The sequence below is a fragment of the Falco cherrug genome, chromosome Z (genome assembly GCF_023634085.1).
Source record: "Falco cherrug isolate bFalChe1 chromosome Z, bFalChe1.pri, whole genome shotgun sequence".
In the NCBI taxonomy this organism is placed as follows: domain Eukaryota; kingdom Metazoa; phylum Chordata; class Aves; order Falconiformes; family Falconidae; genus Falco; species Falco cherrug.
The window spans coordinates 74,609,323-74,633,128 of NC_073720.1; the positions used below are offsets into that span (position 1 = coordinate 74,609,323).

The 23,806-nt window shown below is 43.0% G+C and overlaps 1 protein-coding gene across 1 annotated transcript in view; it reads left to right on the plus strand.

The window, feature by feature from the left end:
- Positions 1 to 23,806, plus strand: part of SNX30 (sorting nexin family member 30) — a 50,170-nt gene that overhangs the window by 8,193 nt on the left and 18,171 nt on the right. Inside the window, exons 2-4 of the mRNA XM_027808457.2 lie at positions 11,626 to 11,814; positions 17,859 to 17,969; positions 21,368 to 21,526. Coding sequence (XP_027664258.2) covers positions 11,626 to 11,814; positions 17,859 to 17,969; positions 21,368 to 21,526 — 459 coding nt within the window. The remainder of the gene's footprint in view (positions 1 to 11,625; positions 11,815 to 17,858; positions 17,970 to 21,367; positions 21,527 to 23,806) is intronic.

Consider the following 23,806-nt stretch of genomic DNA (forward strand, 5'->3'; position numbering starts at 1 on the left):
GGAGTTTCTCTGGAATTGGCAATTCCCATCTCTTCTGAAAAAGATGAAGGATAGCTAACCTTAACGTAGGACAAACACTTGCATCAGCATAACTGTCTTGGTACTGTTACTTTTTTTAATCTTTCCATCTGGTAAAACTGAACATAGCTTCTACTGTATAACAGTATTATTACTTTGTGGTTCTTACTTCAACTTAATGGAGGGAGGGGTATACTTTGAGGTTAAACTCAGTGTTGCACAGCTTTCATAATCCCTTCAATAGGATTGCTTCATACTTAACGAGACAAGTACTGAAAACAGATATTCAAAATGTATGTAGAGAAACTTGGTTCTTCAGCTGGGTTTCAGAAGGGTGAGTCTCGACAATAACTTGTCAGCCATGGTGGAAAAAGTTATGCGTGGTGGTCGGAAAGAATCCTCCAGGCTGCCTGTGCTGGAATGTGTCAAGCCTACCCAAGTTGCTGGAAGCTTTCTGAGCTCCTGCATGAGGAGAAGAGGATAACCAGACTGGTTAAGAAGGTCTTTATAGCTGTGTGGGCACATCATTCTCCTGTTGGTGCCTCAGGGGTTTGTAATAAGCTTCAGGCAGCAGATGACAAAGATGGAGGCATCAGTTCCTAGGTCAATGTGCAAATTGTCCTGGTGTCTTCTAGCATCGTGGACTACTGTGATAATCTCAAACGGACCATCTGGCTGTCACACTACCCAGTCTTTTCCTTGCCTGAGTGGAGAGGCTGATTTCTGTAAAGTACGTCAGGAGACAAGACAGGAGCTCTTCAGTGCAGTGAGAATTAACTCAGTACTGCTTCATGAAAATCTACTTGCAATGCCTAAACTGCAACTTTTAGAGTGTAACTTGCACATGTTTTCAGTCTGTAGGAGACAATATACCATTTAAAAATGGCATTTGATCTTGTGTATTTCTCAGAAGTAACTTGGCTGAGGCTTGTTCTCTACCAGTCTTGAGCAAGATCTTAAATGCTGAGCTGTACTGACTCTTTAAGCTGTGGCCAACTTGACTGCCCAAGCCCAGGGTTGCAGTGCAATGGAGATTCCAAGCTCTTGTGACTGGGGAAAACTACTCCTGTCTCTAGATGAAATGGGGCAGAAAGCTCCAAACTCCACCTTGGAGATGGTGGCAGCTGCAAACCTGAGGTAAAAGGTGAGTGAGTTTACTCTTAGTAAGAATTTGCTCTTAGTAAACCATCAAACTGTCAGGAACCTTTTTCTCTTCCAGTTACAAAGGGCAGTAACTGGCAGCAAGGTAGCTACAAGCAATGCTGCAATGACCAACTGAAGATGGAAAGCAAATCCATTGAGGTGTGACTCTTAATGAATTAACATTTCCAATGCCTGTCCAACTTAAATTGGTTATTGACAGATGAATTTGTGACACATTTTATTCTGAATTGGGGTGGGAGGGCAGAAAGAGGTGTTGCCTTCAGGTGTAGGTGATGTAGTGCCAAAATTGTTGATTCTCAACCAGATACTTCACAGAAATCATGAAGTATTTATCTGAATAAGCATGTAGGTGATATGGGTTAGTGGAACTAGCTGAAATTGCTCTGAGAATAAAGAAATAATCCAAAATTCGTATAACAGACAAGGAAAGAGCTCAGCCAAGAGCTGTATTTAGAGTGGCCCTCGGAGCACTTCTTTGGAGAATGTCACTGCCTTACAGCCATGTTAAGAGCTTCTACACTGATGCTTCTATGAAGCAGTAAACAGTAGGTGGGAAGTTACTCTGGAAGTGAAAGTGATGGTGTCTCTCAACCTCTAGAGATGGGCTTCTGCTGGACTTGGGTTGTGTTTTATGTATCTTGGGTTGGAGAGAACTACAGTGGCGTGTGGGAGCAAAGGCATCATGAAAATGTGTGGTACTCTGCAGGAAGATGAATAAAGTAAATAGTAACTGGCTTTACTTCTAGATGATACACTCAAATGAAGGAGTGCACACATACTGTGAAGATGACAGCCTTTCAGCCTGTCCTGGAAAGTAATAGTTGCAGTGGTCTGTCATGTCACTGGTGAAGGGATGGCTTACAGCACTGAAGCATAAGCTTTAAACAGAGTGATTCTTAGTCTGTGCTCGAATATCAAGCTGAACCCAAGTCTGAAAAAACAAGCTCTTCTAAACCATCCTAACACTGCCTATCCAATGAGAGCAGGTAGTAGTCTGTCAAAGCCAAAGTACTACCAAGGGATGAAACTTACTCTGTCACATCTACCAGGAAGCTGTTAACTACACTGGTTCAATGCTCTGTCTTATGGGAAAGTGTTGCCTTACACTGCCTGAATAGAACTTGCTATAGCCTTCTGAATGGCCTCTTAGGCTATAAAAAAGCCCCATCTTAAAGTCTGTCTGCACAGTTGGTCTCACTTTTCCATTGAGCTTGAATGTCATGATGTGGTTTTGAAAGGAATATGCTGCAGTGCGGTTGTTGCTCAAGGGCAAAGGAGCCTCTTCCCTCAGTGCTGCAGATGGTGTTAGTTAGCAACAAGCTACTTTTGACTAGCTCAGTGGCAAAGGTGCTGACATGTGGGAAAGGTAAGTGATAAGACTACCCCAGACAATCCTCAAACCTATGCTTATCTGGGTAGAGTTGGCACCTTTGCTGTAGTGTTTTTAGATGCTAGTATAAGGCAAATTGTATGTGAAAATCTTGGATACTGCCAAGACAAAGTTGTGCTTTGGATTGCTGCCAAGAAAATCCCTGGGAAATCTTAGTCTGTACTGTTTATTGCCAGTGATCAGCCTGGCCTCTTTGGATTTGTATGCTGACTTTCAGTGTGCTGACTAGCTCGCTCCTGGATCAGTATATTTCACTTGAAGCCGCCATGTGTGCCCGACACCTGTAACGTGCTGCAGTGGCTGTCAGGGGCCTAAGCCATATAAGTAAGGGGTGATTCTGTAGACTAATTAGTCTGTAGATCTCTTGGCTTGTTTCTTCCCTGCATCGGTTCTGTATGCATATAGTTTTCAAATTGTGAGAAAATAACTGCATGACTGCTTTTCCTCACTTGCTCTCCTTAAAGCAGGGAGTGAAGCAGTTATACTATGTAGTTTTTGGTGTGTTTCTTCTTTTTCCTTCCAACAGTTACACACTGCTTATTTCACCCTTCTGGGAGCAAATTCTTTCTGCTGGAAAGGGTTTGAGCTGAAAACATGCTTTCTTCCCTTTGAATATTTCTCCCTCCTTTAGTTAGTGATGTCTTGTCAGTCTAACTTGCTCTCATGAAACCTCCGCTGATCTTGTGTGGCAAAATGCTAATGCAACTCACTTGAAACAGTGACAATGAGGAAACTGACATTGCAGTGTGATATGGAAGTGTATTCTTGTTTTTTAAACTAAGTAATCATGGGGATACTACAGTGTTTTGCAGCCCTCTATCATCTCTCTCCTTTCTGTTTTTTCTCTCTGCTTCTCCCAAATCCTTTGCATCTGTTCACATTTAAAAATTATGACTGTTTGCTCCCAGAAACATCTCAGCCAAATTGGCACTTTGGTGACACTGGATATCCACATGACTGATGCAGCTAAACCTACTTCTGGAGCATGAACAGGAAAAGAACTGCTACACAGTATGTCTGCAGAGCTTTAACACAAAGCTGTGTGTCTCTAGGAGAAAGTTTAGTTTGGACAAGCTTAACAAACTGTTCCATCTATAGTAGGATATGAATCTGGCTGCTTGGATTGGGAATGACTCCGAGTCATATGCTGGATTCAAGTTTTCCTGCTCATGGGCTGAATCCTGGCTGCTGCTTTGCTATTTAGAAGGTCAGAGCTCAGGTTCTGAAAATAAAGCTTTAAACAAAACACTGGACGTGTTAGGCTCGCTCATAACAAGATGCTCTTTAGCATGTTAAAATGGGTTGTGATGTTCCTGTGCACATAGCTGCAGAGCAATTCAAGTCTCACAACAGTGTTCTTAAAACAAACTCCGTGCAGATGGACATGGAACCTAGCAGAGCTGGAGGAGATTGAGAGACGTGACTCAAAAGATCTGCATTTTTCTAAATGTTTCAGAAGACACCTAGCTTTTGTATTTTGTGGAGATCTTTGAGATATGAAGATAGAGTGGGGTTGATGCCTGTTGCCTTCTGCTGAGAACTGTAGAAAGAAGAACGAACCTTAAGCCCTGCTAAAGGATGCAAATCCAAGTCTGCCCACATGTAAAACTCTTTCCTTTGGGTCACAGGCTCTCTTCTGCTGCTTTCTACAGCTTAAGCATAATTGAACCAATCTTGTCTATGCTTGCCAGACTGGCTTTTTGCTTGGGAAGATCGATGAAGCTTCCCGTGAGGACTCTATTGTTTTGTAAACAGATGTAGAAGCTAACCTTGGGTCTGGGACTCTTTCTTCCAAGAGAACAGCTCATCCTGTGGATGTGTTAAAATATCTTTTTGCATTTAAAAATACCTTGCCACAGTAAAGGGGCTATAACATGTGGCAAGCATCCAGTTCCTTCTCACGCTTCTCTTCCTGTTCAGAGGATATGGGAAAGTATGTGTCAGGGTGGTGAGAGTTAATAAGACAAAAATATGTCTTGGACTTTCACATTTTGCCTAATTAACATCTGCTCCAAATAACAACCTATTTTATCTGCCAGTTGCCCTGCCCCCAAAGCCTTTTGACCTTCTGTGCACAAAGTAGCACAGTAACATGGTTCCTTACTAATATTGAAGAACTTGTGTTAACTGCTGTAAAACATCTGCGAGATGCCACTCATGCTGCTGCTTTTCAGAGTGTAACCGGAACCACGTTCAGCTTTACTGTGGTGGTGCATAGTTCCCCTTCTGGACTAGGAAAAGAGGCCACCCCCTTGAGGATTCTGTGAGGAGGTAGACATATATTCAGACTATATGAACAGATGGTCTGATCTGGTACTTGACAACTTCTTGTGACGCCCCCCCTTTACCCGTGTGCACAGGAAGGCTGAAACTGAGCCATACTGTAGCAGAGTCCCTGAAGTCTTTGGCAACAGAGGTAGGAGATGGCTTGTTGCTCTTGCTGCAAATGCTGTTTGCAGGAAATGCTTATATGCCTTCATTCTTGCTCTGGTTAGCCTAACTTTGACTTATGGGAAAACAAACCACGAGGTATAATAATACATCCTATAAAACTTGGCTGTTAGCTTCAGAAAAGAGGTGGGACCTGCATGAGAAGGTATGGAAAGTGCTTGTGTTAATTATGTAGTGTCTCTGTGAAGCTTGTTCCAGGGTTTCTCTGGCCAGCTGAAGTGCAAAGAAACACTGTTCCAAGTATGGTACCTTTTATAAACAAGAATGGTCCCAGGTCTTGAGTAGTACCAAACTGCATGCTGTTATGATCAGCTGCTGCAGATGAAATTGAGTTTTTTTCCAGGGTTATGGAGGAGCCTGCCTCTAGGAAACTCTGACCTACACAGCAGAAATACTAGTTTTGAGTGATGAACTCCAGAACAAAGCCATCAGACTCATAGCTTGGCAGCATGCGGTACTCTGACACTTACTTAAAATGCCCTGAGAACAAATTGATCTAGTCCCTACCTAGTGGGTTTTTTGGTTAGATGGGCAGAATACCAGTGGTGCTGTTGGAACTGTAGAGGTAAGGCTTGGACCAGATGTGGTATGCATGCCCCCTTGGAGTTAGGAGCTTTCCACCCAACCTGTGGGGCCCACAGACTTGCTGCATAATGCCCTCAAGGGCTAGGAAGTAAAAATCTGGGCTTGTCTGTAACACCCAGTACTGTCCTTCCTCTGCTGACATGTTCCCAGGTAAGAGCAAGAATTCCTTCTGATGTGGGCTTATTCTGTACTGCTCTTAAAATAGCCTCAACCTTGCAGTCTGATTCTAGATTATTAATACAGTGGAAAACACTGACCTCTTCTGAGGGTATAATCTTGCTCCTTGTCAGTACACCCCACAAACTGGACTCTTCCCCCCATTACTGGAGAAAGATGTCAGGAGCTGGTGTATATGTAACAACTTAAGCTTTCCCAGGAGGGTAGGTCCAGCCTTAGAAGTCGAAGTTCTCACAGTTCCTGTCAAACTACAACTTAGCGCTGTCTTGTTCGTGGATCAGTGTAGAGAAGTGGTACGTCTTCCTGAGAGTGAATAAGGTTTTCAGTGTTTAACTGTGGGGTGTCGTTTTGTTTTTGTGTGGTTTTTTTCTTTTTAAACCTTGCTGCCTTCTTACTTTTCCTTCCCTACTATGTTTGGAGCGATCTCCCATCTCTGCAGTGCGGACCCCACTTCAGTCACTCTTGTCTTAAAGTAGCTGCCTCGGACAAGTGCAAGAGGATGAGGCATGCAGTATCTCATATCTGCTTCTGATATGTGTGCAGAAACAAACCTGTAGTAGACTAAGGATGATGCTGATGCCTGGTAGACAATGCAAATGAATGTATATAAAGGGGAGGGAAATGCTTTTTCCTTTGTTTTCTATCTGAAGAGAAGTTCAGGTGTTTGTCTGCAGCTGGTATTGGATAATAGTCTCGGGCAGACTGAGATTTCACTATACAGATGCTCAGTGAGATCTTCGAAGTTACTATACTGTCAGTGACAGATGAACTGATCTACATGGACTGGAGGATGGAAGGGTGCTTCTCTAAGCAGAGCTTAGCTGTACAGGCCAGTGGCAGAGAACTCTGAACAAAAACTACCTGCGTTCAAAACTTCTGGGATGAGACAAGTAGTGCTATGAACAGGTCTGTGAAAGCCAAGTTAAATGCAAGCTTTTGTAGTCTTCTTGGAAATATTTATCTAGACCATTTTAGTTTTCCAATGACCAGCAGCGATTCTGCTATGGCTTGTTGTTGTGTACTGAGGGTATGAAGGTAAGACTGTTCCAGAAACCATCTGCAATAGTTGTGTGGAATTGTTGTCCCCTTGATACAACTCTTATCTGTGGTTGTGTTTCTCTGGGAAATGGATGGCAGAAAAGCAATGGAATGCCTCGGAACACAAGGAGAAAGGTACAGCACTCTTAATTTCAGAACCTAAATAGTGAGTCTCTAAGAGCAGTACAGGCCTGGCTCTAAGGTCCCAGAGTCAGGCAGGGGTACTTGGGGTTAAGTGCACCACTTGCCTCTAAACAGCAACTTTTCTGAATGTCTCTTACTGTCATCTAATACTTGTTGCAAGCACATTGCTGTCATCTAACACTGGATGGTTTCAGGCTAACCTTTCCCAGTCATGAGCTTATGTGTGCTTGGAAGACCTAGCTGAACCATGTCTTCCACTTTCCTTCATGGACTGTTGTTTAAGGTAGCAAAGTTGTCTTGTTAAGCTGTGCACTTGCTAAGGCAGGATAGGTGAAAACTATCATTTTGTAGAAGCTGCAGTACTGATGAGCTGCACTTAACTCAGCAGGAGCCTGTATGATCTACACTTGACAATAAGCTAATACCTGCAGAACTTTGGACCCTTTTTTAGCCTTCCAGGTTGAATCCTGGATGCTTTCTCTGATGTATACTACTGCACTAGGGGAGGTGGTTGCCATCCAGAAAACTGAATACCAAACTCCTGAGGCTTACTTCATGTGGATCCAAGCTGCTCTGTCAATCCAGAGTCTTGGAAAATCTCCTGGGAGAATGAAGGAGGGAGTAGATGACATCAGCTGGAAACTCCCCAACCTGTTTAGAGTCTCACATGCAGACTTCAAGTTTATGAAGCTCAGCTGAATTTTAAACTTGGATAAAGTGAACTTCTTGATAGATCTAGTGTCTGTTTCTGGGCAGGCGAACTAGTCAGCATGTTTGGACTGCATAATGCAACAGTAGAGTATGCGGCTGCTTCCTTACCAGGTAGCAGCCTGCATAGTTGGCAGGGCTTATGCATTTCCAACACAGGCAGTTAGTTCCTGCTTGCCCTGCACTGTAAGATGCCAAAGATGTGCTCCTAGAATCATCTGATGTCATGTACCCATAAATTTGGGTGTCTTGAAAAACTTCTTACAAAGTCCATAGGAATGCATGAAGAGTTTGCCTGTAGGTGGTTATACAGCTGTGCGCACAGCCTAGTACTTAACCAGTAGGTCATGATCCTGAAAGTTTGAATGTACTGTTTCTGCTATAGGTTGTGATCCAGACCCTGCTAGACCTTCACCCAGCCTGCTTCAGCAGGTGACAAAGCTCTAAGAGTGGCCTGAGAAGGTGAGGGACAGAGGCTGAGGCTCTTTGCTCCTGACTTCCTCGAGTTTCAAAGCTTTTTCTAAGGTATTCATGGATACTCTTTAAGACTTGGATGTCGACAGACCTGTCCTCCATTCTATCTGCCTGGGTGCCAGAAGCCGCTTCCCCTCCTTTCCACTGTTGGACTGCTCACATTCATGGCAGGCTGGCAGTACTGTGAGGAAGTAACAGGTGCTGTGACAAAAAGGCTTTTCTCTAAAGAGCTTTGTGAGCAGTAGGCACCTGCTGAGACTTGGATTGTGCTCATCGTTAACACAGCGGATGAGCAGCAACTTGGTGCACTAAAGATGAAGCTGATGGATGAGTCCCTGGCACTGAAGTCAGACTTTGTTACATAAAGTGTTTAATACTAGTCAGTATTTCAAATGCTTATGGGTATGATAGCTACACTGACAGGTAGAAGTGCAGATGGCTGCAGATCACTTGCTGTTCTAGGCTCTACAGGACATACTTACCTTTCTGTGGTGAAAGCAGAGTAGAACAGATGGTGCAGTCTTGCTTCCCCAAGTCCCATGGAAGAAAGCCGGTGCCAGTTAACATGATGAGGAGGTGCTCTGCTGAAAGATTACAGCCTGAGACATCTTAGATTGCTAGGCCATCTGCTGTGACACTTCAAAGCCTACCTCTTTCTAGCAATAGCGTAAGACTTCAGCAAACTGATCCTGCTCACTGATAAATGGAGATTCAGCAGTCATAAGCATTGTTCCTTGTGCAGTCAGCTAGGTGGCTCCACCATTAAGAAGGACTAATAGTTAGCTTCTAACTTGGCCTTTAGCTGCTGAAAACTAGCCAAGTAGCAGGGCATGATGCCAGCTGTGATTGCCAGGGGAGGGTTCTGCCATGGCAGATGAGGCAGTATTGCATGATGATGCTTCCAGTGTACGCATCCTCTGTGTGTCACTCCCCCACCCCAAGCTAACAGTGCTCTGGTGAGTCTAGAAGTTTTACTTAATGTAGACGTGGTTGTTTCATCCAAGGCTAAGATCAGGTAAAACTATCACAGCCTTTAAGACCTGAGACATCCCGCAGGAATTCCAGCCTTCACAAACATCTGCCCTGCTTAAAAGGTGCAAGACATGCTAGTATGATGCTGTTATCCCAACAGAATTGGTGAGAAGTCACTAACTTCATGGAAGTGGCTGGAAGTTTCATCTTTGGTCTTTCTTCCAGTTATTCTGGCACCTTGATGCAACCTTTTCATATTTTAAGTAGATTCCATGATATTTTTTAAGCTCTCTTTCGGAAGGTTTTTGCTACAAGCTTTTGAGATCTGTGCAGCCAGCTTAAGTTGTTTCTGCAAGTTAACTTGTTTCCACATTGGAAGATTAAAATTTGACTGGCTCTAGTTCTGGCACAACTTGTCTTATGCTAATGCTTACTGCACATGGGCAGTGATGAGCTGTTGTTTCCTTTTGGAAACAGGTAAAATTGTCTACAGCTACTGCAGCATCCCAGGGTTTGCTTTGCTCCTTACTCAGTCAGCCAAATCCTTCTGTCTAGCTAACAGCAGATTTTATGAAGCCATCTCCTGTTCCTCATCTTACACAAGCAGAATAAGCAGAAGACATGGTAAGTCCAACAGAACTCCTTATCTGCTGAGTTGCTGTAGCATTGCTTTTTCCTGTTGTACACACTCCTGCTATGCTGAGTCTGACCCAGATGTTTGTGTATTTCAAGCTGTCTACTGCATTTGTGAGCTGGCAAGCTGTGTCATGCTCATCCTGCTCTTTTGCCCTCTTAAGAGAAAGAGTGCCAGCCTAGTAATACTTGATCACTTGCTAGTTAAATCTGAAATTTCTCATCTGTTGGCAACCATTTCTGAGCATTAGCTGGCAGAATGCATCTAACCTGTCGGGAGACAATAGTTTAGATCACCCCTTTCCCAAAATGTCTAGGCTAAAGCATTAGTCTCACTAAGACAGTTCTCAAGGTGAAGAGCAGTACTGCCACAGTTCTGCAAACTGCAACAGGCAGAGAGAGGTCTATCTATAAAACCCAGTACTCCCATGATGGGTTTCTGACCAAGACCAGTAGGACTTTATCCCTGTTCTTAGCCATTGTCAAAGACAGACCTTGGTAAACAGCTCTGTCTTGAAGCTCCTGTATGTAATTCTGAACCCCTTAAGCAAAGGAGGACTTTGGTAGACAGGGACTACCCTTGTCCAGCTGCAACATAAACCACAATTGCTTAAGGAATACTGATGGATAAGGAGGATCTTACCCGAACAGGATTGCTTTGCTAAGATTACACATTTCATATAGCCACTTAAAGACTGTGTGGAGCTGGGGCTAAGCAGTCTTTCTGAAACTAAACCACTTCTAGTTAATGTGCTGCTTAGCTGTAGTGATGTCTCTCTGTTTAGCAACCAGAGGAACCTTTGTCCTTACAGGGGAAGCACCGTGGATAAATCTGTTGTTGTGCTACTACTTAAAACAAAAACCCCACCCTGCCTCTCCTCTCTGAAAAGTGCAGCCATGGGTCTTCAGGACTTCCTAATACTGCTGTTGGATGTTCCTATATATTGTACAACTTGTCATGCGCTGTCAGCTCCTTCTGCTACAAAAGCAGAGCAGAGAACACATGTGAAGTTGCTGTGATACTTATGCAAAATGGAGTAACCACTAGCTCTGTGGAGTAGTTAGCTTATATCAAAATGTGGGAATGTACCAGGCTGGCTATAAAGTTGTTTGTGTTTTGTTTGAGGTTTTTTAGCCCCTTGCTGCTGAGTCAGTTTCAAGGAATTGCAGACTTCTGAAACCCCGGTATGTCTCTTCTGAAAATAGCCACTTGCTGGTTCTTTTCGCTTCCCTAGGCACTGGGTGACACTTGTAGAGTTGGGAGGGTGGGAATGAGGACCTCTCCAAGCAAAACAGTGTTCTCATTGGCCTCAAGACTCTAAAAGGGAGGTGTGCGTACACACTGGTACTGGAGTGTATAATCTGAGGTCCTGTAGTCTGGAAGTTAATGGATTGGATGGGAAGCCTCTGATACAAGTTTGCCCCCCTTACTGTACTACGGGCGTCTCCAGAAGCAAAGACTGACTGCATTCCAGTCAGCTGAACTGTTGCTACTTTGCCTGAAGCCTGCCCTGTAAGTAGGTCTCTTGATTTGCCTAGCTGCTTTGTTTTCAGAGTGAGTTGGTTCAGTCTTACCAAGAACTGTTGGTTCAGCAATACTTCTGCTCCCTCATGAATAGAAACAAAGTTGTGCCATACTAAGGGAAGGTGTGGTAGTGCTTTCTCTTCAGTTTGTGGAAGAGCAGAACAACCTAATGCTCAAAGCCCAGACCTTAGAGGATTGCCTAGGTGTGCTGGAAAAGGGTGATCCTCGGAGCTGCTGAAATAAATAGCCCTTGTAACATATCAGTGAAGCTTGTTAGTGGCATCTTTGAGAATACTGTGCTTTACAGTAGATCTGTTGACTTGCTCTTTTTTCCTCTCCAATACAGGATCTCAGTCTACCCAATGGCACACCTGTGGACACTTCTAGTCCAGCCTCCTCCTCATCTCTCCTCAACAGGCTGCAGCTGGATGATGACTTGGATGGGGAAACTAGAGACCTCTTTGTTACAGTTGATGACCCCAAAAAACATGTGTGCACAATGGAGACATACATCACATACAGGGTTACGACAAAGGTACAAAGTGACATTCTCCTTTCCTTCTACTTTTTTTTTCTTTGGGAAGCGTGTTTTAGGGCATGTTCTGGATGTCTGTGCCTTGCGTTGTATTTCTTAAGGACAAGAACTTAGTGTCTTTCAGTACCTTGTGAATGTGTTGAAGGTGTGACTCCTTTTAGCAGAAATGTTTCTGCTTCAATTTGTGAAACTAGACAAAACTTTAAATGTGTCAGCTTAGATACTTTTTTCTCTGACTTTTAAACAGAACTGTTTGTAAACTTGCAAGGCCAGTTTCCTTCATTAACTTGAAAATTTGTTCATACAAAGTAATGTGACACCCATTTGGTTTGAGTTACCTCCCCTGAAGGGGAATGTGCCTTGCTGATTCACTGTTATGTCATGCTTTGTCTATCTCTTACGAAATGCTTTAAGCTTGTTGCTTTGTTTACCACATTTCCTTTATCAGCCACTTAACTAAACCATAATCTTGATCCTCAACTGTAAACCAGCCTCCGTGAAGTTGGTACAGAAGGCTGTATAGCTGCTCTAAAACTTAAGTAGCCTAAGAATGCTACTGCCTACCAAAAGAAATATGCTAGAGATTTTTTCAGCATGTGTTGTAGTTCAATCATTAATGCAATCTAATTACACTAATAAAAAAAGTGATCTGAAAAGTCCACTGTACTCCCAGCTGGAACATTGCTTTCTGTTAAATAGCTCATTCTCATGAACATCAGCTCCTAGAGGTTGGTATCTGTTTTGGACACTTGTAGTTACCTAAGGCAAAAAGTGTTCACTAGGAGTATACTTCATCCACTTGTCCGAAAAGATTAACATTCCTCTGGCCTACCTAGATGGCACTATATACTGGAGAGAGTATTTTCCATTAAAATAAGGATGCCTTTACAGCCACAGGTAACTTTTTTCAAAAGGTCTACTCCAAAATTCCACTTTCAGGCTGCATGGGAGAAAATATGGTTTCTCTGAAATAGTAGTTACCTCTTAACTCCACACTTACTGTGGGCCTGTCATTCTTTTGTTGCTCTAAGTGTCTAAATCTCGCAAAAAAAAGCTGTATCTTTACTACAAGAGAATGCTGAGGGGTATTGTAGGAAGCTTTTCTACCTGGAGCAGCCTAACCTTCAGCTGTTGCGTGATCACAAGGAATAAGAAGCAGAAAAGGAGGCACAACTTCGCCCAGGCAAATAGTTAAATTTGGCTAAAGTTTTTTCTCTCTTAAGACCTGTGCAGTGGTACCCTAATAACATTTCTCTGGTTGGAAACCTGTGCTCATACAGGGGTTCCCTCCCTTCTTAAAGCAGATCTCAAGAACATGTGTAATGTATTTACTGTAATTGGATGAGATGTAGTACCCAACAGTGTCTTTTTTAAATAAAAACCCCTTATCCTGTACTTCTTATTTTGTGCATCTACCTACCTGTCTGTTAATACTTGTTTTATTTGGGATCTCACTGTAGCACATAAATCCGCTGTAGCACAGTGTTACAGTACCATTGTGAAACAATGTGTAATTTGTTATGATCAGTCACCATGAAAGTCTTGTCTACTTTGATTTGTGATTCTTGTAAACTTCTGGCTAACCTCTAGGGTCTGTACCTCTAGCACTACCTACTATTTTTTAAAAAAAGACTAACAGGATTAATGGTCTGGCTCATCTTGCCATACAAATGAGGCCTCTTTGATGCCAAGCTAATTGCCCAATCAGACACTGTAGCCGAAAGCAGTAATTAAACATGGGGGAAAAGGAGGAGTAATCCCTAGACAGTGATGAGAATGAGTGTTGATGTCTGCACCTCCAGGTTGTAGGTCAAGGTTCTATAGCAGACCTTGTTCCTATCAGCAGTGTAAGGCCATGCCTTCCCACCAGCTCCCTTGCAGCCTTGCGTGAGTGAGGTTTGAGACCTGTGAAGGGCTGAAAGGGTCTCTGTGGTTTGTCTGGATGAGGAGGCAGGGGTGGCTGCTTTTTTTTTCTTTATCCACTGAAGAATACTTTGGGAACCTTGGAGGTTTGGGTAAACATAGGTCCTAGAATGAGTTGTGCAGAATACTTCTTTGCTGCATCACTAGGAAGAGGGAGAATGTAATTGCTAGTGCTGTAATGTGCCCTTGTGGCTGTGACTGGACACCACTGTAGAGAGGAGTGTAACCTGACCGCAGTATTTTTGTTGTGTGGTTTTTTTCCTTTTTCCTTTAGAAAGGTCCTTCATTGTAACAGCAAAAAAGAGCCTTGCAGTATACCCTAGACTTATCATCTACTGATATCTTTGTCAGCAGGTGATGGTGGCAGCTGAGAAAGGGTCCAAAACATTTGGTCCAGAACAATAGCTTGCAGGGAAGCTGAGAAGAAAGCTTAGTTTACTTGGCCCTGCTGGTGTGCCTGCTTTCACAGCTTCCTAGTAAGAGTCAGGAAGCGTTCCCCAGCATGTGTTCTGAATGAACACACTTAAAGAATATAATGGGAATCCCCAAAATAATGGGGACAGTGATTCAGGCCTCTTTTGACTCTTTCATATCCTGTTTTATTTCTTGCTAACAGCAGTTTTCTTATATGGGAGGCTAGTGAAACCAGAAAGGTGGGTGAAACTTGTTCTGGAACTTAATTGGTCTTGTCTGTGATGTTGAGGTGTCTCAGATGTCCTTGATAAAATTTATGCTCTTTATATAGACTGAAGGGATTTTATTGAGCAGATCTTTCTGAGGGAGGGGGAAAATAAAGCTTATGTACTCATCTGTCTGGGGGGAAAGATAAGTAACTATACTTCTAACTTTGCTTTTGTTGTACCTTCTGGGATAGTGGAGCCTTCTGTGCTTTTCCTGTGGAGGTCTGAGCAGCTGTGTGCCATTCCTCAAAGTCATGCAATTGCTCTGCAGTCTTGAAGGGAAAGGATTTCAAACCAGTCAATACTGAAGTGGAGGTCTTGTTTTCTTTCCCCTGCTTCCAGTGCATGCATGGATTACCTGAGCATGTGAAAACAGTTTGATCCCTAGAGAGGAGCAGGTGTAAGTGCTATGATCTGTTTTTTGAACAGTCTGTACTGTTTGAGGCAAGTGAAACTGAGCTGCTAAGAATGCCAACCTTACACCCTCCCCGCCCCCCCCCCCCCCCCATCTGCCATTCTCCTGTTACTCTAGTTGAAGACTTCGCCCCAAACTGAAATAGTTACATGGAGGGGAATCTACAATCAGGTATAGTAAGAGACTAGAACTAGGGCACAAAAATACTTTCACATGGCCATCACAGGTTAGCTTTAGCCTGGCTGCTGACTCCTTTCAAGAAAGACACAAGAGCCTTAGACAAGACCAAGGCTTGGTGATTGCCTTAATATTGCATCAAGCCAAAACTACTCCAGCAGTAGACGTAGAAGTGTCTGTGGTCCTGCCTGTTTTCCAGCAAGTAAAACAGCCCAGAACACTGCAGTGCTGACTTGCTGGAACTGTGCTGGAGTATTCAGTAAATCCTTGGAATTGTCTTGCCTGTTAATTTTGGGAGGTTGAGATCTGCCACTTAAATTTCTCAGCTTCTTTTGGGAGAGACACATGTCCTTGTAAGATGAGACTTGTGGATCCTCCTAAGAAAGTAGGAGGAACGTAGCTGTGTCAAAAACAGATACATGTCACTTGCCATCCTTGGACAGTGGCGAGATCCCTTCCCTTTGTGTGCAGTCTGGAAAAAATAACTTGTGCTAAGCTAATGAACAGCTTGATCTGAGATCCAAATTCTTTCAGCATTAGTGAGGGGTCATTAAAACTTTGAAGGGCCCTTATGCTCTGTCTACATTGCCTTTGAAAAGTTTCTTTGCTGTCTAGATTGAAGGCTGTACAGCAAACACTGAAATGCTGATGACTGTGATGTGTTTTCTGCTCCCTCTTAAGGAACAAAACCTTTGCAAATCTTCTAACGTTTGTGCACTGGGACTTACCCTGCTTTCTTATTTCTAGACTAAATAGTACCTATACAGTTTAACTGTTAGCAGAATACTGGTTAATAAGGCTGTCATTGCTAATAGATAGGAAACTGCTTTCATCCTCCTGCTACAGGGTAAGACACTGTAGTGTGTATACATCCTGAATGCCCTCATTCACTCACGGTCTGATCTCTTTTAAGAGGCCTTTGCCCAGTGACAGCCAGTTCACAAAAGCTCTCCCTACTACTAAATCATCACTTTTTTTTTAATTTCAGGTTGTCTCCTGCAAGGCTGAGCTATAGTTAGCCTATTAGCAGAACAAAGCAGTTAGTGTCACTGGCTGGTGAAGGCTTATCTACACGTGTGTGAATTACCTTGTTCTAATGTAACACTGTTCAGTCTCTGACTCAAAACAAGTGAAAATGGTTCGTACAAATTTTCAGAATTTTCATTTATAGTGTGGCACTCAAACATGTTTAATAAGCTGGTTTTAACTCTGGGGTGTAGCTGAATAAAGCATGAATCTGCAGTGGTTGTCTAGGTCTTGGTGGTCCCTCATCTACAAACACAACTGCTCTGTTGGTGGGCATTCATTATGTTAGTTCATGGACTAACATGTGTCTCTCTTACCACAGCTAGTGGGTCGAAGCGGGGAGGTGAGCTTGATTTCTTCTTTTTGCATGTATTCCTTTTCTAGAAACCAAAATTTCATAGGTAATATCACATTATCATGCTGTTCATAGTATACTAGAGCCACTGTTCCGTTAGTGTCTTAGGGCTGCTGGCTTCCCCTAGAAAGAGATTTCTGGCATAGAACTTGTACAGGATCCTCACTGGGGATCGGTGGGAGTAACATGCAGTAACTGAAGAGCTGGAGCCATTCAGAGAGCAAGTGGAGAGGTGGATGGCATTTAAAGGCTGCTACTTGTCTCTCTCCAAATATGTGGCCATTGCTCTCGGTCTGGAAGTAAATACGTAATGTCTGCTAGAATTTAGCAGGCAGTTGTGGTGGCTAGGAGCAGCAAGGCAACCTAGCACTGGACTCTGTGTCAGTTCAAAGCTAGGAGAGCTGGTGTGTTCCCCAGAATGCAGTGGTTTTGATGTCTAGGTGTAGACAGGTAGTGTGCTGGTGCTGTAGCATCAGCTTCATTGCAAGATGGTCTTGATGCTGCAAGTAACTAAATATAGCTCCTTAGACTTCTCTATGTCCCAAAGAAAAGTACACAATGAGGGCCATCTACCTTCCTATCAGGGCTATGGCTATCACAATTCCAGGATCTTTGGCAGAGACTCCTAGCTGGTACACAGTTTCAGTAGTACTTTTAGGCAGTTGCAGTATGTGCTGTGCAAACAGACCCATGCAGTCAGCTTTACAGGCTATGGACTGTTTGACAACTGGATAAAATGTTTGTCAGCGGTTTCTCTGCATACTTACCTTCTGTCTCAAGCTTGCAGTGGCAAGTTCAACTCCTTGCCCTAAAGAATGAAAACTATGAATATCTAACAATACTGATATCTCTAATCAGGCATGCATAAACTTACAAACTTGTTTCTTCCTCTCAGAAATCAACAAAAACAGTCCTTTGGCAAACTCGGCAATGTCTTATGTTCTAATCTTTTATCCTTGAAGGAGTGTAGTAAGTGTGTTGCTTCTAGAATACTGGGCAGTGGTGAAACATTTTTTTTTCACCCAGGGTTAATGGGAATAAACAAGTCATTAAATATCTTCGCTTTTAGTTCTTAATAGCTAAAATAGTCTTGTCTTTGGAATGAAGATTTCATACAGTCTTCCCTGCAGACTTTTAACTGTCGAGAAACACTTGGTGCGTAGTACTCTCTTCTCCACAGGCCTCTCCCATAAACTTTATCTGAGCAGAACATGTAATGAAGTACAAATAGATCTTAAGAACACGTCAGCTCCAAGTGATCATTTTCTTACTGCTGGGTTTCCCACTGCTTGAAAGGCCAGAGGATCTTTCTCTTATGCTGACTGCAAACACCATTTTGGGGATGGATTCCCTGTGCGAGGCTTCTCTGGCCTTGCCCTTGCCAGTGACTGCTGTACTGCATTTGCTGCTAAGTTCTGAAGTGAGAAGTTTTGGTGCATGCTAAGTATATCCTGTTCTTCTTTTCCAGACCACGCGAGCAGAGTTTGATTTGCCAGAGTATTCTGTCCGCCGGCGGTACCAAGACTTTGACTGGTTGAGAAACAAGCTGGAAGAATCTCAGCCAACACATCTCATTCCTGTAGGTAGTAAGCAAGAATCTGCTATTAGAGTCCTGTATATGTCTTCCAGGGGTGATATTTTGGTGATTGTCTGTCTAGATTTAAATACAATACTCATTCTTTTCTAGTGGAGTGGGAAGAGCTTCCCATTCTTGACTCATTATGAAGCTTAGACTTTTCTTGGGTCGCACACGTGAGAGGTGAGCTTTGACAGCCTCCTGTAGGGCATTATGCACAGTGACTACATTTGTTGTGACATAAATGGAACACGCTTAATCTGTTTGCTCAGTTATTACATCTAGATTTTCAAGTATCTAAGGCTTATGAAAAGCCACACAGGTACTTTAAGTCCCAGTTTCAGACAGGTTTCAAGATGACCTTTTGAGCTGGTTTCAAAGAGTATTTTAAAGCTATTTGTGCTAACATTTAATAGCAGACTTACAAATCTCCATGAGAGTAGCTAAACTGCTGCACCCCTTGTTGCTGAGGCTGGCAATGAGACTACCTTAAGTGATATGAAGAGTTGATACTGATCTTCAGCAGTCTGCTTTTTATGTTGTACAAGATGTGAAAGGGTAGGAAGCCTGTGAGATTACCACAATCAGCTTTTTCAAACAAAGAAATACAAAAAGGCCTCTAGGAGTTGAATTGTTGGGAGACAGCAACACCGCTAGTGTACCTTAGCTTGCCTGCCTGTGTTGGTGGGGAAGTTTCTCTGTTTTGCCTTCTTTAGCAAGGGCTAGACTATGTGAGAAGTATTCAGTTAGGCTGTGCCAGGGTAGAGAGCTGTTTAAGTCCTTAATTACTCTGGGACTTGTGTCTAAGTGGAATAATGGCTCAGTCTCTCAAAGATAAGAAGTACTTCACAAAATCATGTGACGCTGCTAACTGGCAGCAGATGTTTACTGAGGGCTAGGGAAAAAAGTGAGGGTGAGCTTGCTTGGGTAAGGTGGAGACATGTGTTAGCTGCCCAGACCTCTTTTTCTTCTTCCCTATTCTCTGAACAGCTGGAACTATCAAAGTTAAACTCCTACAGATTCTTGAGTGTGCTAACAGGCTGCCAGTCCTGCCAGAAGGCTGCAAGGGAATAAATAATGGTCTAGTAGCAGAAGGTGAGTCACAGCCAGGGAATCAAGCTGCTTTTGCTGTGACCTGGAATTTGTTGCACACAGAATGGCAAATTTGGCATAAGTGGCTCTAATACCAGACATGAAATCAGCTGAAGAACAAGATAATCTCTTAAGTGCCTCTCTTCTAGAAAACCAGGAAGCGTAAGGATGTGCTGCTGTCTTCTGTCTGTCTATGCGCAAGTTAGCAGTTACAGAATCTCCTATTAATCTCCATGCAGTGGTATGGCAAGGAGATTGCAGAAAGCTTTATGTATTTATTGCCTAGAAGTAGGTGGGGAATAGAAGCAAAAGGCAGTTCTAGGTGCACTGTGACTCAGGTGTATTCTGAGAGGATGTTTCAAGCCAATTGGAGGGTATCTGTATTTGTAACTGGAGATACTGCAATCCCTGGAGGCCTTCAGTCTAACAAAATACAGAAAGGGGGTTGTCTTCCTCATCTTGGTATAGTGACTCTGCCTAAAATCTTACTGTAACAGATGATGTGTTGTCTTAGTGCAGTGAGTCACGATGGCCTACACTTAGGAGCCCAGACTAAGCTGAATTCCTTTTCATGTCTTTATTTTTTAAAATAATCTGATTAAACTAATCTGTTCTTTCAAACAGTAAAAACGCGTTCACATCTGTCTCTAGATGACAAAGGTAATGTTAACATGGTCAAGGATCTTGTCTTTGGATAGTGATGTTTGGATACTTGAAGCCATTTCTGACTGCTGTGAGTTCTGCTCGTGTATCACAGCAGGGAGAAGTAGACTACTAAGCTGGAGGACTCTAAGGTAGATAAATAACTCGCTGTTAGAGCAGGGTATCAGTTGCTAGCTAATCACTACTCGGGATGGACCTCCAAAGGCCTACCTAAAATGTGAATGACTATACTGCGATAGCTAAACCCAGGTTAAATGGCAGAAATATCTGTAATAGAAGTGCATCCTTCTGTGGGTCTCAAATGCTTAAACTTGATTACTGAGTGCCAGTTTGCATCTGTGTGGCTGAACTAGGGTGCTCTTAACTATTTTGCCGTCTTGTCCTTTTCCCTCTGCATGTGGTGCTGAGGTAGTGACTTCCTAAAGTATAGAGTCGCAGCTAAAGTTTACAAAGCAAGGGAAGAGTTTCTTCCTCTCTGAAGACTACTGCACTAAATGTCATTCCTCTGAAGTCTAGAGTGTATGTTATACTAGTTTAACCAGAATGACTGATCTGAATGCTAATTACTTTTTATTACTAATTACAATTACTTTTGTCACAGTTTTCAGGTGACATAATCTTTGCATAGGAGAGCTCGATTCCTGAATGGGGTGAAAATGGCTGTCACTGCTAGCTTGAGAGTGAGCAGATTATCTGTCTGGGTGGACCATTTCGCAAGAATAAAAAGCAAAGCACAATTTCAAAACTGATACTCATTTTGGAGTCCATGTTGTCTGGAGAGAACAAAAGCTGATCTAGTGGCAGAGCCAAGACTAAACATGCTGAGGCTTAAGTAGTTAGCTTCCATCTGAAGCTGTACTTTGAGGTCTGTAGACTTAAGTGTAGCAGGAAGAACTGCAGAAGTAGCAAGTCTGGAGGCAGACAGGGTTACATGTTAAACTGAACTCAAGAAATAGACTGGTAGAGTCAAAATAGGAATAAGACTAAAGAGTAGATATGTTGGCAGAGCTTTGTTGCTTACACAAGCATGCTCAGGAAGTCAGCTGTGATAGATGACTAAGTGTGCAAGTGCCTCAGGAAGGCTTCAGCGTGGACTACTCAACCGTTTGCTGTGTTGAATCTGCTGTTTGTCTTTGCTCAGTGTGGTGCTATTACTAAGACTATCAGCCCTCCACAGAAAGACCCTGCTCAAGAGCTCTAAACTGTTTAGAAGTGGGGTGGGAGTAAGTAGAATTGTAAAATTTTGAGTTTTCTTGGACTGAGCAGCCTTGCTTCAACATCAGTGTGCGTGTGCATTGCTGTAGTGAATAGTGTGCAGCTTTGCTGTCACCTCCTCTAGCTGGTGCTTGAACATGAATAGTGGTAGGGAGAAACACCCTAAGCTATGGTAGAAGTACTTAGTGTATCTGGGCTGTGCTAGTGTGGCTCTCAGCTGAAGCCACTCAGTAAAATTGCTAGCATTAAGCCAGACCAGCTAAAGAGTAATTCCGAGCAGGGATCTGCATCCTATCTAGTGTATTTTTCCTGTTAGCAAACAACACTTCAGTTCCTGTTTAAGACTGGAGTTTGATTGCTTTTTTGTTTCCAAGTAGCAGAAGCAAGTTTTTGGTCTTTTGAATCTTGTGTATTTTGCTTGTCTCTGACAGCCTCTTCCTGAGAAATTTGTGGTGAAAGGTGTTGTCGATCGCTTTTCTGAAGAGTTCGTGGAGACTAGGAGGAAAGCATTAGACAAATTCTTGAAGAGAATAACTGATCACCCGGTGCTTTCTTTTAACGAGCACTTCAATGTGTTTCTCACAGCCAAGGTAAGCCAGTAATTTCCAGACACATTTGACAGGGACAAGACATATGCACCTTTGCAGCCCCTCTTGAAATGAAGGTAAAAAGGCATTAATTAAACTACATGTCAGAACTTCCCCTAAAATGTCAGAGTTATTGGGGACCCCGAATGTTCTGTGGGATAGACCCCCCTGTGTGTGACAAGCATATGGGTTCCCTTTGCTTGGAGTGGTGGTCTGCAGATTTTACAGATTGTTCTCCATACCTGCTTGTTTTGTGTTCTGGTGTCCAGAATATACTCTTCTGATGCCAGAGAGGTTCAGATTAAAAACTGTGGACTCTGTAAACTCTTCCTGTGGGGGAGGAAGATGGATATCTCTCGCACAAAATCTTACAAATGTCTTGACTTTTTTCTTGTCTGTACCTTCTATACTGCTCACATTTGTTGTCTTCAAAACAAAGCATGAAAATCTAATTCTCGTTTATTCTTGGTCAGCAGCTTCATGCTCATCTCCTGTGTGATTCATCCAGCAATTTTCTTTGGCTGTCTTTTAAACTGCATTTTAAATAAGACTAGGAGGACCTACAGTCATGCTTGGGTTTGACCTGATATGTGAGGAGAGCTGTAAAAGCACGTTTTTCCAATGTCACGTTATGCTAGCTCACTCAAATGTGACAGTAAATTTGAGCTCTCATCAGGCTCATGCTGTGCTTGCTGGTAACGTGAGACTTAATCTCCAGTTCCCTTTTATTTCCCCTCTGTGTTGAACTTGACTGCTGAAATAAGTCAGAAATGCAGAATTTGTTTAGTACTTTGATAGTTAAATGTCAGATAGCTTTGTTCTTTTCAGCTGTCCAAGCATGATGTGACTTTCTTAGCTGCTTGTCTTCTCCCACCTCTGTAAAATGAATGGTAAGGGCCTCAGCATCCTCAGCTCTGGCAGGGCTTGCCTTGAGAATAGAGAGCAATCCAGGGAGGCTGAGGAGAAAATGGACATGTTCTTCATTTCTCTCTAGTTGGAACTTGCTGTATTGCAGCAGTGAGGTGTCAGTTCAGTGCGTTAGGACTTCAGAATGTAGCTACAGAAAGTCATGAGACCGCCTCCTGGCTGAAAAGAGAAACCAGCCTTTCTCAAAGTTCCCTGTTTGGACCAGTAATAGACCAGAATGCTTGTAAGAGCCAGTGAGTAATTTTGAGTTAAAGGGTCTTTTTCTGATGCCTGCTTGCAGGTAGCACTTAGGACAGGCAGAAGGCAAGAGTCAAGGAACCACTGCATCTAAATGCAAACAATTAACATTATAGTAGCTGCTAAGATGTCAGGTTCTCTTTAATCAGATTTATGTATGAGTACTTGGACTACACTTGACTTGTAAGTACTTGGAAAGGATATCATAGTACGTGTTTTGAAGATGGCTGTTGTGTTGGGTTTTTTTAAAGAATGCTTAAGCTTTTGGTCTAGTCTGTAATACTATGTTTAGATTGTGGACCTCTTCGGGTCTGCTTGGTTGGAACACATCTATTCCTCGGGCTGTATAGGATAACCTAGTTACAGCTCTTGAGCCTGCTTTGAGATGTTGCATAGTGACCCCTGCTGGAAGGAGTAAAATATGAAGGGGACGACATTTTGGCTAACTAAACCGAGTTTTTTTCTGATGTGCTGTCAGGGTGAAACCCCCTGAAGATTGTAGGTAAACGACCTTGTTAACATAGGTTGTATGAACGTTGACTTATGTAAACGTTTAAAGTGTTGGTGAGGAAGTTTAAGCTTCTGTGCAGGCAACACAGCTGCACCTGACCCAGCCTGAGCTGCAGTCTGTCTTGCAAAGAAGCTGTCTCCCCAGGCTACACTTCTGTATACATTCTTCCTCTGCCTCCCATTTGACCACAGAACTGGTGTGAGAAGGTTGCTGACCAAATAGGCATGCAGTCTGTAGCTCTTGTACTAGTTCATCAGGGGCAGCTGGTGCATTTGCATAATACTGGTATTGTGGGCTATGACTTAAAAGTATGTGTGGATGAATGGCATGAACAATATTGGTGGAAACAGATCTGTTAATATCACTACTTCCCTGGTGACAGTACAGGAACATGGGAAAGTCTGGCCATGTGCAAAAGTGGGTCACTTTCTTACTTACGTACTTCTACCATTCTCCTGGATAGCCTGTTTCCATCTAGAGGTATTCTTGAAACTGTGCTCAGCTATAGAACCTTGTACAAAGTGAAGTTTTGTCCAAGGCTACGGGTAACTTCTGGCCTTCACATGATGTGGTCTTGACTAGAAAGTATTCTTCATTGTGTTATTCTT